Source organism: Mastomys coucha, unplaced genomic scaffold (genome assembly GCF_008632895.1).
Source record: "Mastomys coucha isolate ucsf_1 unplaced genomic scaffold, UCSF_Mcou_1 pScaffold23, whole genome shotgun sequence".
NCBI lineage: Eukaryota > Metazoa > Chordata > Mammalia > Rodentia > Muridae > Mastomys > Mastomys coucha.
Window position 1 is genome coordinate 50114106 of NW_022196906.1, and position 14042 is coordinate 50128147.

At 36.2% G+C, this 14042-nt stretch overlaps 1 protein-coding gene across 2 annotated transcripts in view; it reads right to left on the minus strand.

Annotated features, from left to right (window-relative positions):
• Scaper (S-phase cyclin A associated protein in the ER) overlaps window positions 1-14042 on the minus strand; it is a 498868-nt gene that overhangs the window by 462561 nt on the left and 22265 nt on the right. For both annotated transcript variants that reach the window (XM_031343583.1, XM_031343584.1), the window contains exons 2-5: window positions 9327-9399; window positions 7539-7602; window positions 2513-2630; window positions 1165-1235 (exon numbers count right to left, since the gene is read on the minus strand). In XM_031343583.1, coding sequence (XP_031199443.1) covers window positions 1165-1235; window positions 2513-2630; window positions 7539-7544 — 195 coding nt within the window. In that variant the 5' untranslated portion in view covers window positions 7545-7602; window positions 9327-9399. The remainder of the gene's footprint in view (window positions 1-1164; window positions 1236-2512; window positions 2631-7538; window positions 7603-9326; window positions 9400-14042) is intronic.

Genomic DNA, 14042 nt, shown 5'->3' on the forward strand with positions numbered 1-14042 from the left:
GAGTATGGCACACTGAGTCTTCAGAGGGTGACTCCTGAAAAGAGTCTCCACTTATGTTAAGCATCAGCTGTAGTCAGCTACACCCCTAACTGGGGATCTTATCTGATTTACCTTTTTCTGTCCAAAAATGAACAGTCCTAGAGTTCAGGTCTACGTTCTCAAATCAGACCATAAATTTGTTTCTCACCACAAATGGCATCCAGCCTCTTTATCTCATTGGAACTCATCTTCTAGATGCTTTGACTATTTAGTTTATATCCTCAACTCCACTTACTTCTAAACAAAAAGTTTTGTTTCCTTTCTATCTGTAAATATTTATCTTATTTTTTAAAATTCTTTATCATATCTTAAAAAATTGTCATTGATGCTTCTGTAAGGTGGCCTCTTTGTGAACTCACAATGATAGAATGATTTAAACTCCATTTTCCTTATATTAAGTTTTTGGTTTATATAAACATATCTAATAATATCAAGTCAATAATCAAATTAATATCAAGTTAATATCAAGTATAAAAAGAAAAGGTTATGGAAAAACTAACTATAATTATCCTGATCATTTTTAAAGTAAGATGTAGGGCTGGATTCTATACAGCTTTAGTGAATCTATTTGGAAACTTTTAGACTTACTAAACTGTGACTTCTATAAACTAAAAGCATCATTACTTGAAGAGAGACTATCATAAACCCTCAAATATGAAGTGGATGGCAGAGAGGCTGAGGTTATAAACTGAAACCCAGCTGGCTGCTGTTTGCTAGAATGTTATGCAGCCCCTCTGAGCTGGTTTCTCTCCATACAGTAACATCACTTTCTTGTTGCTGGCAGTGTTGGAGGTTACACACACGTCTGGGTGTTTGTTCCTATATACACACAGATAGAGGCCAAAGGAGGAGCACAGATGTCTTTCTCTACTACTATTTACCTTATTCCTATTAAGGCAAGGCATCTCAGTAAGACTGATATATTAATTCTTAGTTTATGTTAATTATTTAGGACGAGGCATACAATGAATACAGAATCTATACTTTTAATTTAAAAATGTTACCATAAATTTTTACATAAGTAAGATATACAACATTCAAATCCTGAAATTTAAATTTGTATAATGGATATTATTCTCAGGAAATGAATTAAAACAAATTAGTAAAAAATTATATATGTTGTACCTGTTTAGTAGTTTTATGAATGCCTTGAATTGTCCGCTTAGATTTTCCACCAGTTTGACATTTAGGTTTTCCTTCAAGACATAAAAAGTAAATAAGACACATAAATCAAAAGAGATAACATGTAACTAAATTTTAGGTAATATATAACAGACAACTAAACAATACATTCAAGTATCCCTCCTACATAATTTCTATCTGAAAACTACAGAGCAGCATAATTTTATTCACTGTCAATGAATATGAACTAATGATGAAGGGTTTTTTTAATCACATTTTGTTTTTAAATCTATGTTCTCAAGTGCAAGAGAATGCTTTATTCAAAAGATTTCTCAAAGAGGAATCTTCATCCCTACATGTAATTTTCTTTTTAACCCAGACTTTAAACACAAGCATTCTACTACTGAGATCTAACAACAGCCTAGTGCATTCTTAGTTAGCTTGACACATCCTATCATGTAAGGTTGTTCTCAAAAAAAGAGAAAAGGGGGCTGGTGAGATGGCTCAGCGGGTAAGAGCACCGACTGCTCTTCCAAAGGTCCTGAGTTCAAATCCCAGCAACCACATGGTGGCTCACAACCACCTGTAATGAGATCTGACACACTCTGATGTGTCTGAAGATAGCTACAGTGTACTTATGTATGATAATAAATAAATCTTTAAAAAAAAAAAAAGAAAGAGAAAAGGATGTCCGAAGGAAACAAGGGCACCAAGAATCTCCACTAGTCAAACCTTAGACAATCTGAGCATCAAGTTAAAGTCAAAGATTATACTCCATTAAATAAGAAGTCATGAATCTACATAAATTTAAATTTATAAATACATATACATTTTAAAATGAAAGGGAGAATGGAGCACTATTCTTTATATTAGAAGGTCAAATGATAAACACAAAAAATTATGAAGTTAATAATCACAATTTCAACTACCAGGGTAATAGCTTAATAATTTCATTATTTCTTATATTTTTGGTTGTGATCCTAGCCTTCAACGGCTGAGCCATCTCTCCAGCCCAATTTCATTATTTCTTAAAACAGCAAATGAATAATAACACTTCTTAAACAATTTTTATACAAAATCAATTTTATTTAATATGCCAATTTGCTGAAGAATTCTAATTGTGAACATTCAGTTTAAATCTGCTTACTCTCTCAAACTAAATATATGCTTATATATTTTGCTTTCTTTCACTTTGTTTAGACACGGCCTTGTTATATTGCTAAGGCTAGCCTTGAACTCCTAAGGCTAATCCTCTTGCCTCCAATCTTCCATACCACTTGGACTTACACTGGCATACCCATCTGTCCTCCCAATTTACATTAAAGGAAAAGCTAACTTGTAAAATGCATACCATCATCATCTTTACTTTCTAGTGGAACACTCCAAGCTATCAGGTTTCTTGCTGTGCGACCCTCCTCAGCAACAATTCTTCTCACTTTGTCATGACTATTGGAGCGCTGGAAGGAAGCCTAGATGTATTAAAATAAGAATATTTATCAGAATATTAGGTATCAATCACCATTTAGCATATATTTCTTCTTTACTATTCTTCATACTTACTCAAAAAGCAAATATTTAAAATCTAATTTGAGAGGTTTGGGAGATGACTCTCACTGGAATAAAGTACTTGTTGTACAAGCATAAAAAAATGAGTTCAAGTCTCCAAAATCTATGTAAAAAGTGAGTGAGGTGGAGCTCAACCATAATCCCAGTACAGGAAGAGGGGAGTCCGACCAACCAGTTGGGTCAAAATAGAAAGTTCCAAGTTTAGTACGAGACTCTATCTCAAAAGATAAGATGGGGGCAAGCAGATGGCTCAGTGGTAAATACTCCAGACAACAAGTCTGAAGATGTGAGTACAATCCCCATTACCAACATAGTAAAAAGAAATTAGTAGACCCAACTTCCACAGTTGTTGTCTGACATCCACAAAAGTGCTGTGGCACTTGTATGCATGTGTGCATGCACAAACACAAATAAATACATAATAAATTTAAATTAAAAGAAGAAAAGGCTTGGGTGGTGGCTAAATGTATAAAGTGCTTACTGACACCAAGAAAAAGCAGCAATTTTTTTTAACACAATAGCATATCATATTTTTATGTTCCCTGAAAGAATCCTATGGAGAAAATTTGTCAGCTATATGGGGTAAAGAGAATAAACATGCAAGGTAAATCTATAAATATGAGGAACTCAATTTAGATCACTAGAACCCAGGTGAAAAAATAAAAACAAAAACAAAGCAAAAAACCCTAGGTATGCCAACATCCAGCAGAACCCCAGCACCGGAGTAGAAACAATAGATCCCAAGGGCTCCTGGCCAACAGGTAAGTTTTATGTAAAGTGAAAAAATCTCAAAAAACAAAGCACAAAACAAGAGCATGACACCCAGTGCTGACTTCTGTCACACACACACACACACACACACACACACACACACACACACACACACCAACACATACACAAACGTGTATTTCCAAACATGCACTATAATAACAATGTAAAGAAAGAGAAATAGACATCCAATGTCAAATTCTGGCCTCCACAACATGTACACACAAACCAATCTGAAATTTGGAATGTGGTTCATCAGATATCAAGTCTGTTTTCAGGTTTAAAAACCCTAAAATTAAATTTTTAAATTACATCCAAAACTATTACAGTCTGGAGCTTGAACAGCTACACCAAGCAGAACTGGCACTCTGCACCTATGCCAGCGCCACATCTTACATATAACAAGTCTACTGGGTGGAGTAACAATCAAAATCCCAACAAAAGAAAGTCCAAAAGAGAAGAGCAAATAGGAGAATGTACATGAGACACTAAAGCTAAAATCTCTCTTGTGGTTTGACCTTAAAGAAAAAAACTGTGATTTTTAAGATAGCATGATGTTATGCTCACGGGAAGAATCTGGTAGAGAGAAAATGTGTTACATAGGGAAGGGAGTAAACATGCTTGCTAATAGATGAGTGACAAAAATCGTCTCAGTACACAAATGAATGAACTACTACTAAAACATCCAAATGACTAGAAAAAAAGGATCCTACCTATATGAATACTCTGTTCATATACTAATCCATACTTTTGCTCCAAAACTCTCAACCTTCTACCTAATGTCTCTATTTATATCCCTCACTCTTCTGACCTTAGCCTAAAAACCCCAGAGGCATATACCTAACTAATTGAAGCTTTCACAGGAATTTGTTATACTATGCTCTCTAGATTTATAAAATTATCAGATCTCTTCTTCACTTACTCTCATGCTTCCCAATGATGTAACACTGTAAAACACTATCACTTAGATTACCCAAACATAGTTCTACACAAAAGTATCATTATTAACTCTAAGACAAATGAACAAGTTTAAATAGATGCTTTACTTTCAGCTCTTTCAGCTCTCTTATTCTCCTGTAGGAAATCTTACAGGTACAGACATCAGGCCATAAAGTTCATTATTCCTACATCATATTCTAACTTGAGTCCTCATTTAAAGTAACTAGCTTCCAAGAACCAAAGCAGATGACCTCACAGTCCCAAGACTGAAGTAATACTAAATTTGAATGCTCCTTTCTCCTATGAAGATCAGCATTACCAACTTAGTTCTTTTATACTTAATACAGAAAAGACACAGCCAGAGAAAAAGCCACCAACTTGAAACTCTGTTTTTACTCTTTCTTCTAATATTTAACATGTAAAAATCTTACTATTCATCTTGTATTTGCCTGGAACACTTTTCAGTTTATATTACAGATATTTTCTTTAACATGCTGAATGGGCTCCTTTCAGTAAAAACTCAAAATCTGATCATTTCTAACAACTCAATTCTTATAAACATGTCAGTAACATAAATCTTTTAATCATCTTACTATAAGCACTGAGGTTTGAAATGTAGTCAATTTGTCTCAGATACATCATTACCTTACAGTTGTCTATTTCAACAGCATTCTTACTCAGGCTCAGAGACCAACAAAATTTTTACTCCAAGTTAAAGTGTGCCACCTAGTGCTACATGGAGATTTTACACAGTGTTGTTCAAATATTTAATGTTTCAAACAAAAACAATATCAGCATTAAGTTATATTCAAATCCTGCCTGATACACTCTAAGAAATTAAATACTCAGAACACTGACCACAGTCTGCATATTTCCGAGATTTACTCCTATCTTCAAATCTACCAAAGGGGGACTTAAGCAAGACTGCATTCTCTCTATTTGAGTAGATTAAGGTGAGTGCCTGAAAATAGTGGGTCGTAAAAGTGTAAGGGATGAGAACATGTTTGATTTCATTCTTAGGACCCTACATCAGTGGCCACCCTGGATTAAACTAGGACAGAAAGACAGCTTTCATCTGTTTTTCTACCCCACATCCCCAGGTGTCAGACCAGACCTAGGCGCAACAGTGCCTGAAACAGCACTAAGACTGAAGCTAAAAGTGACAGACAGATGCCATGGAGTAGGAAAAGAGAAGAAAACAACAAGCAAGAGAAAACTCAAAGTTGGTTTTTATTAGATACTCTCTTTATTTACATTTCAAATGTTATCCTCTTTCCTGGTTTGCCCTCCGAAAACCCCCTGTCCCCTCCTGCCTCCCCCTGCTCAACAACCCACCTTCTCCCGCTTCCTGGCCCTGGCATTCCACTACACTGGGGGATTGAGCCTTCTCAGGACCAAGGGCCTCTCCTCCCATTGATGACTGACAAGGCCATCCTCTGCTACATATGCTGCTGGAGCCATGAGTCCCACCATGTGTACTCTTTGGTTGGTGGTTTAGTCCCTGGGAGCTCTGGGGGTACTGGTTAGTTCATATTGTTATTCCTCCTATGGTACTGCAAACCTCTTCAGCTCCTTGGGTCCTTTCTCTAGTTGCTTAATTGGGGACCCTGTGCTCAGCCCAATGGTTAGCTGAGAGCATCCACATCTATATTTATCAGGCACTGGCAGAGCCTCTCAGGATACAGCTATATCAGGCTCCTGTCAGCAAGCACTTGTTAGCATCCACAAAGTGTCTGGGTTCGATGACTGTATATGGGATGGATCCCCAGGTGGGGCAGACTCTGGATGGCCTTTCCTTCAGTCTCTGCTCCACATTTTGTCTCTGTATCTCCTCCCATGGGTATGTTTTGTTTCTCCTTCTAAGAAGGACCGACGTATCCACACTTTAGTCTTCCCTCTTCTTGAGCATCATGTGGTCTATGAATTATATCTTGGTTATTCTGAGCTTCTGGACTAATGTCCACTTATCAGTGAGTGAATAATATGTGTGCTCTTTTGTGATTGGGTTACCTCACTCAGGACGATATTTTTCTAGTTCCATCCATTTCCCTAAGAATTTCATAAATTCATTGTTTTTAATAGCTGAGTAGTATTCCATTGTGTAGATGTACCACATTTTCTGTATCCATTCCTCTGTTGAGGGACATCTGGGTTCTTTCTGGCTTCTGGCTATTATAAATAAGGCTGCTATGAACATAGTGGAGCATGTATCCTTATTACATGTTGGAGCATCTTCTGGATATATACCCAGGAGTGGTATAGCTGGGTCCTCAAGTAGTACTATGTCCAATTTTCTGAAGAATCACCAAATTGATTTCCAGAGTGGTTGTACCAGCTTGCAATCCCACCAGCAATGGAGGAGTGTTCCCTCTGTCTCCTCATCCTCATCAGCATGTGATGTAACCTGAGTTTTTGATCTTAGCCATTCTGACTGGTGTGAAGTGGAATCTAAGGGTTGTTTGATTTGCATCTATTGGGTTTGTTGAAAGAAGAATACTGTCTTGCTCTTTTCAAGGGTGTAGTTTCCCTCCTTGTGTTGGTATTTCCATCTATTATCCTTTGCAGGGCTGGAGTTGTGGAAAGATATTGTGTAAATTTGGTTTTGCCATGGAATATCTTGGTTTCTCCATCTATGGTAATTGAAAGTTTTGCTGGGTATAATAGTCTGGGTTGGCATTTGTGTTCTCTTAGGGTCTGTATGAGATCTGCCCAGGATCTTCTAGTTTTCATAGTCTCTGGTGAGAAATCTGATGTAATTCTGATAGGTCTGGTCTGCCTTTATATGTTGCTTGACCTTTTCCCTTACTGCTGTTAATATTCTTTCTTAGTTTAGTGCATTTGGTATTTTGATTATTATATGATGGGAGGAATTTTAAAGTTGGTTTTTAAAACAGCTCCATCATAGTGGCTAGTGAGACAGCTCAGTGGGTAAAAGCACTTGCTGACAAGTCCAATGACCCATTCAATCCCCAGGACCCAAGTGATGAGAGGAGAGAATCAACTCCTGTAACCTGTTCTCTGATCTCTCCACAAACACACTATGGCACATGTAGACACAGATAAACAAACAAATAAATAAATATGATAAAAATAGATGTACTTACCATCATTCTTTAATTCTATTCCACGCCAAGATCATTTACCACATAATCCCATGAGTTATACTTCCTACAATTAAAAAAAATTATATATAAATACATACATATATACACACACACATTATATATATATATATATATATATATATATATATATATATATATTTAGTCATAGCTTTAATAGCAAATCATAATGTAGTCATTAAAAGGTACAAATCTCTCATCTTCCAAGTTCCTCATTACATTAAATACAAAAAAATGAATAAAACCACATTTTATTGTCTGTTAGGATATATAGCATACAACAGGCTTTAAATGCTCCACATTGAATAGTACCTTAATCTCCAAGATATAAAAACAAAATGGGAAACAATGCTAATTACAGGACAAGCATAGTATATCCTAATCCAGAGGCATCAAGCTTCTTTTTATTATAACTTTTGACACAAAACACACATATATATTTTATATGCTTGATTGAAAGTTTATTTTTTATTTAATGTGTACAAGAGTGTGCCTGATGTATCTGCAAAGCATATCTGCTGTAAAGCCCAAAAGAAGGTTTCATACTCCCTGAACCTAGAAGTACAGGGGTTATAAGCCATCCTGTAGCTACTAGGAACCAAACCTGGAGCAACAAGATTCTTAGCTGCTGAGCTGCTCTCTAGCCCCACATTTTATATCTTGACCCAATTCATAATGTTTAACTAAAAGAAAAAGGTCATGAATATTTATCCCTACTGTAAGAAATCCATTCATTCCTTTTCTATTCTATTTCATTTTTAAATAATGTTCACTCAACTTAATAAAGAAAATAATGTATACCCTTTATCTAAGAATTTGATTAAATGGAAGCTGGAGAGATAGTTCACCTGTTACGGGAACTTGTAGCTCTTCAAGAGGACACATGTTAGAATCCATTCATAAATTTCAAATCGAGTAACTCTAATTCTCTCTTCTGACTTACATGGACACCAGGAATACTCACGGTTCAAATATAAACATGTAGTCAAACTCATTAACATAAAACATAAATCTTTAAAAATGAACTTCTATATATTGAACTTTTATCTGGATATTTTAATCACCTTTTATAGAAGTATCCACACAGAATAGACCTTACCTTTCAAGAAATCTATTTAATGTAGTCAAATTTTCACTCAAAAAAATGCAAAGCAGAGAAACAAGTGTGTGTGTGTGTGTGTGTGTGTGTGTGTGTGTGTGTGTACGTGTGTGTACACCAAACACTGTAACAAGTACCACTGAACAAAAGAAAGTAGCAATAAAACTAAACATTCTAAGAACCTAGGTCATTTAGCCTCAATCAAGTGAATATGATCCTTTAAAATACACTTCCAGGCTGTGGGTATGGCCTGAGGGAGAGTGGTTGTCTCGTGTGTTTGAGACACTGGACTCAGGTACCTGCACTATAACAAATATACTTTTAAAGCAGCACCTCAAATGCAAACATATCCTCACACGCACGCACACACACACATATACAACTTAAACACAAATTCTCGTAATAGCATTATTAACCAATAATCAAATGGCATACATACCTATCAGCTAAATATTAAACACAATGCGATATAACCAAAGAATATAATAAATTATTTGGCTGTAAAGGGGAATTAAGTTCCCATGTTTCAACACAGAAGAACTTCTGAAAATATTATACATTGTGAAAAAATTATTAAAGATCACATATATGATTTCATTTATATGAAATGTCCAGAATAATTAAATCCATGCAGTTAAAAGGTAGATGAATAGAGACAAAAAGGAAGTTACCTTAAATTAGAACAGGTTATCTTTCAGGGTGGTCACAATGTCCCAAAGTCCACAGTGGTATAGAAACACAGCTCTGTGAAAGCATTATACATGAATTTTAAGAATGTATATGACATGGTACATGATTTGGGAATAGGTAAACTGCTGTATTTCTTTAGTATATTGACCATGTTCACAAATCTCCAACTCCACTCCATCTCACTCAGTGAAACACAGACTCCACAGTCCCCTATCCCACCCCAGTTTTCCCCCATTCTTTACAACTCATTCCCAGTATCCATTCCATTCCTGCCACACTGGCCTCTTTATGTGTCTTAGGACATGAACCTCAGAGATTTATGCCTGGGCCCCTCTCTGCCTTTGCCAATTGTGACTTTCTCAATGAGCCCTATTTAAAATTGCAATCCTCCCAAACAAGCAAGGGCTGTGGAAGTTCACCACCACCAGACTAGCCTATAAAAAATGAAAGGGTGATAACCACATGAAAAATAAAACAACCATAATGATGGTATAAAATAACTTTTAACTCTAACAAGAAAGTTAAAATACAAACAAGCATTACAAATACAGTTATTCGTAATAAGCTGAGTGAGTGGCACATGTAATTCCAGATCCTCAGGAGACTGAGAAAGAAGGATCACTTGAGGCCAGGAGTTCAGTACCAGTCTTCACAATAGAGGGAACTTTGTCTCAAAACACAAAATAAAAAAATAAAAAAGAAACTATCAACTCCAATTTATTAAGAGATACATAATATATGGAAGATGTAATCTGTGACATCATTAACAAAAGTGCTAATGAAATTTTATTTTCGTGTTTATTTGTTTTGCCTGGTGGGTTTTTTATTTTCCTTACTGTTGTTGTTTGTTTGTGGGGTTTTGGGGGATGAGGGGGGAAGGTTGAGACAGGGTCTCCCTAGGCCAAGCTGACCTAGAACTCACAGAGATTCAATTTCCTCAGTCTCCCAACTGATGGGATTAAAAGCATGCTACACCAAGCCTGGATGTTTTTTTGTTTTCTTAAAAGGTTTTGCTATTTTACCAAAGCTAGCCTCTAAGATGTAATCCTCCTGCCTTGGCTCCCTGAATGCTGAAATTAGAGGCATACGCGAATTGAAGTTAAATTTGTAGCAACATTATAGGTTTTTAGAACACACTATGACTACAGGATATTTTGTATACGCCTATAGTAACTGCAAAGAAAAACCTATAGTGGACGCACAATAGAAACAAACAAACAAAAAATCAAAACTTATCATTATTTAAAAAGTAAAATAAAATCACAAAGGAAAATATCAAGAAAGAATCTGAAAGGGATAAAACTACAAATCAAAACATAATTATACTAGTAAGGGTCTGCTATCATTAACTGTAAATGGATTACAATCCCCAATCAAAGGATAAAAATAGCTAAATCAACTTAAAAAAAAATCATAATCGGGGACCACCCAGGAGGCACAGGCCTCAGAAGCAGCAGGGCAGCAGGTGCAGGATCCTTTCTACCTCCCTTTTCACCTAGGAGGAGGTTCTTCAGATCCACAGCCCTCTCTGCCCTTTCCCCACAAGCAGAGAGCTTGCCTTTGGGGAGTACTCCAACCCAGAGACTCAAGACTTACTTGAGGAGAGCTGATCCCCAAGAAGTGCTGACACAGGCTTACAGACATTCAGGAGGAACAAGCTCCAGCCATAGACAGCAAGAATATCTAACACCAGAGATCAATAGATGGCGAAAGGCAAACACAAGAATCTTACCAACAGAAACCAAGACTACATGGCTTCATCAGAACCTAGTTCTCCCACCACAGCAAGTCCTGTATATCCCAAAACACCAGAAAAGCAAGATTTAGATCTAAAATCATATCTCATGATGATGATTGAAGAATTTTTTTTTAATTCTATACACTTAAAATATTTTTTTAAATATTAGCAAATTCAGATAAATTGATATCATGTATCCTTTCTCATCACAATACAATAAAACTTAAATCAATAAAAAATTAAAAATAAAAGCAATAAACACCGACAATAGAAATTATCAAATCAATATAGAGAATCTTGAGGCAATTTGACTAATTTCAGGGCCGAGACATGGCTACTCACTCTCTCCCTGTCTTTCAACATTGCTCCTTTGTGATCTCAGAAAACACTTTCCAAAACATATCATCTCAGTGATGCTGGTCCATTCTTATCACCACTAATTTCTTAGCTCCAGCTATAAAGCATCAATTATCCCAGTAGTCTCCTTTTCCTAATAAATATAAAGCCAGAGACACATGGCTGAAGCTGCCTAGTTCTGGTTCTCGCAGGAGCTGGAACATTATCACTAGCTTTCACTTTTCCTACTCCTTCACTCTCTATGCTTGGCTGTTCTGGATCTTGCTATGTAAACTGACTTTCAACTCAGAGATCTGATTGGTTTTATATCCTGGGATTAAAGTTATGTACCACTTTACCAGGATCTAAACTTAGCAGGGTAGGATCTTGCCTTCAGATAAGCACATTTTTTATGTAATTTAATGATGATTGAGGAATTTAAGAAGAGTATGGATAACTCCCTTAAAGAAATATAGGAGAACACAGGCAATCAGGTTCAAGCCCTTAAAGAAGAAACACAAAAATCCCTTAAAGAATTACAGGAGAACACAAGTAAACAAGTAGAAGTCCTTAAAGAGGAAACACAAAAATCCCTTAAAGAATTACAGGAAAGCACAACAAAGCAGGTGAAGGAACTGAACAAAACCATCCAGGACCTAAAAATGGAAGTAGAAACAATTAAGAAATCACAAACACAGACAACTCTGGAGATCCTAGGAAAGAAGTCAGGAACCACAGATTCAAGAATCACCCACAGAATAGAAGAGATAGAAGAGAGAATCTCATATGCAGAAGATACCATAGAAATCATTGACACAACAGTCAAAGAAAACACAAAATGCAAAAAGCTCCTAACCCAAAACATCCAGGAAATCCAGGACACAATGAGAAGACCAACCTAAGGATAATAGGTATAGAAGAGAGTGAAGACGTCCAACTTACAGGGCCAGTAAATATCTTCAATAAAATTATAGAAGAAAACTTCCCTAACCTAAAGAAAGAGATGCCCATGAACATACAAGAAGCCTATATAGAACTCCAAATAGACTGGACCAGAAAAGAAATTCCTCCTGCCACATAATAGTCAAAACACAAATGCACAAAAAAAAAAACAAAGCATATTAAAAGCAGTGAGGGAAAAAGGTCAAGTAACCCACAAAGGCAGGCCAGACTTCTCGCCAGAGACTATGAAGCCAGAAGACCATGGGTTGATGTCATATAGACCTTAAGAGAACACAAATGCCAGCCCAGACTACTATACCCAGCAAAACTCTGAATTACCATAGATAGAGAAACCAAAATATTCCATAAGAAAACCAAATTTACACATTTCCACAAATCCAGACCTTCAAAGGGTAATAAATAGAAAACTTCAACACAAGGAGGGAAACTACATCCAAGAAAAAGCAAAAAAGTAATTTTCCAAGAAAATTAAAAGAAGATAGTCACATGAACAGATTTCCAACTCTAACAACAAAAATAACAGGAAGCTACAATTACCTTTCTTTAATATCTATTAATATCAACCGACTCAACTCCCCAATAAAAAGACATAGACTATAGGACTGGATACGTAAACCAACATTTTGTTGCAATACAGGAAACCCACATGAGTGACAGACACTACTTCAGAATAAAAGGCTGGAAAACAATTCTCCAAGCCAATGGTCCCAAGAAAAAAGCTGGAGTAGCCATTCTAATGGCTAGCCATTCATTTTAATATCGAGTAAAATTGACTTTCACCCTAAAATGATCAAAAAAGATAAATAGGGACACTTCATATTCATCAAAGGTATGATCTACCAAGACAAACTTTCAATTCTGGACCTCTATGCTCCAAATGCAAGGGCATCTACATTCATACAAGAAACTTTACTAAAGCTCAAAGCACACATTACACCACACACAATAATAGTGGGAGATTTCAAAGCCCCACCCTCTGCAATGGACAGATCATAGAAACAGAAACTAAACAAACATGGTGAGACTAACAGAAGTCATGAAACAGATGGATTTAACAGATATCTATAGAACTTTTTATCCTAAAACAAAAGGATATACCTTCTTCTCAGCACCTCCCGGTATCTTCTCCAAAATTGACCATACAATTGGTCACAGATCAGGTCTCAACAGATAAAAGAAAATTGAAATAATTCTTGCATCCCGTCAGATCATCATGGACTAAGGCTGCTCCTCAATAACAACATAAACAATAGAATGCCCACACACACGCGGAAGCTCAACAACACTCTACTCAATGATAACTTGGTCAAGGAAGAAAGAAAGAAAGAAATTAAAGACTTCCTAGAGTTTAATGAAAATGAGACCACAACATACCCAAACTAATGAGACATAATGAAAGTAGTCCTAGGAGGAAAACTCATAAGTTTAAGTGCCTCCGAAAAGAAACTGGAGAGAGCATATACCAGCAATTTGACAGCACATCTGAAAGCTCTAAAACAAAAAGAAGCAAATTTGCCCAAGAGGAGTCGAAGGCAGGAAATAATCAAACTCAGGGCTGAAATCAACTGAATAGAAACAAAAAGAACTATACAAAGAATAAACCAAACCAGGAACTGGTTCTTTGAGAAAATCAACAAAATAGATAAACCCTTAGCCAGAC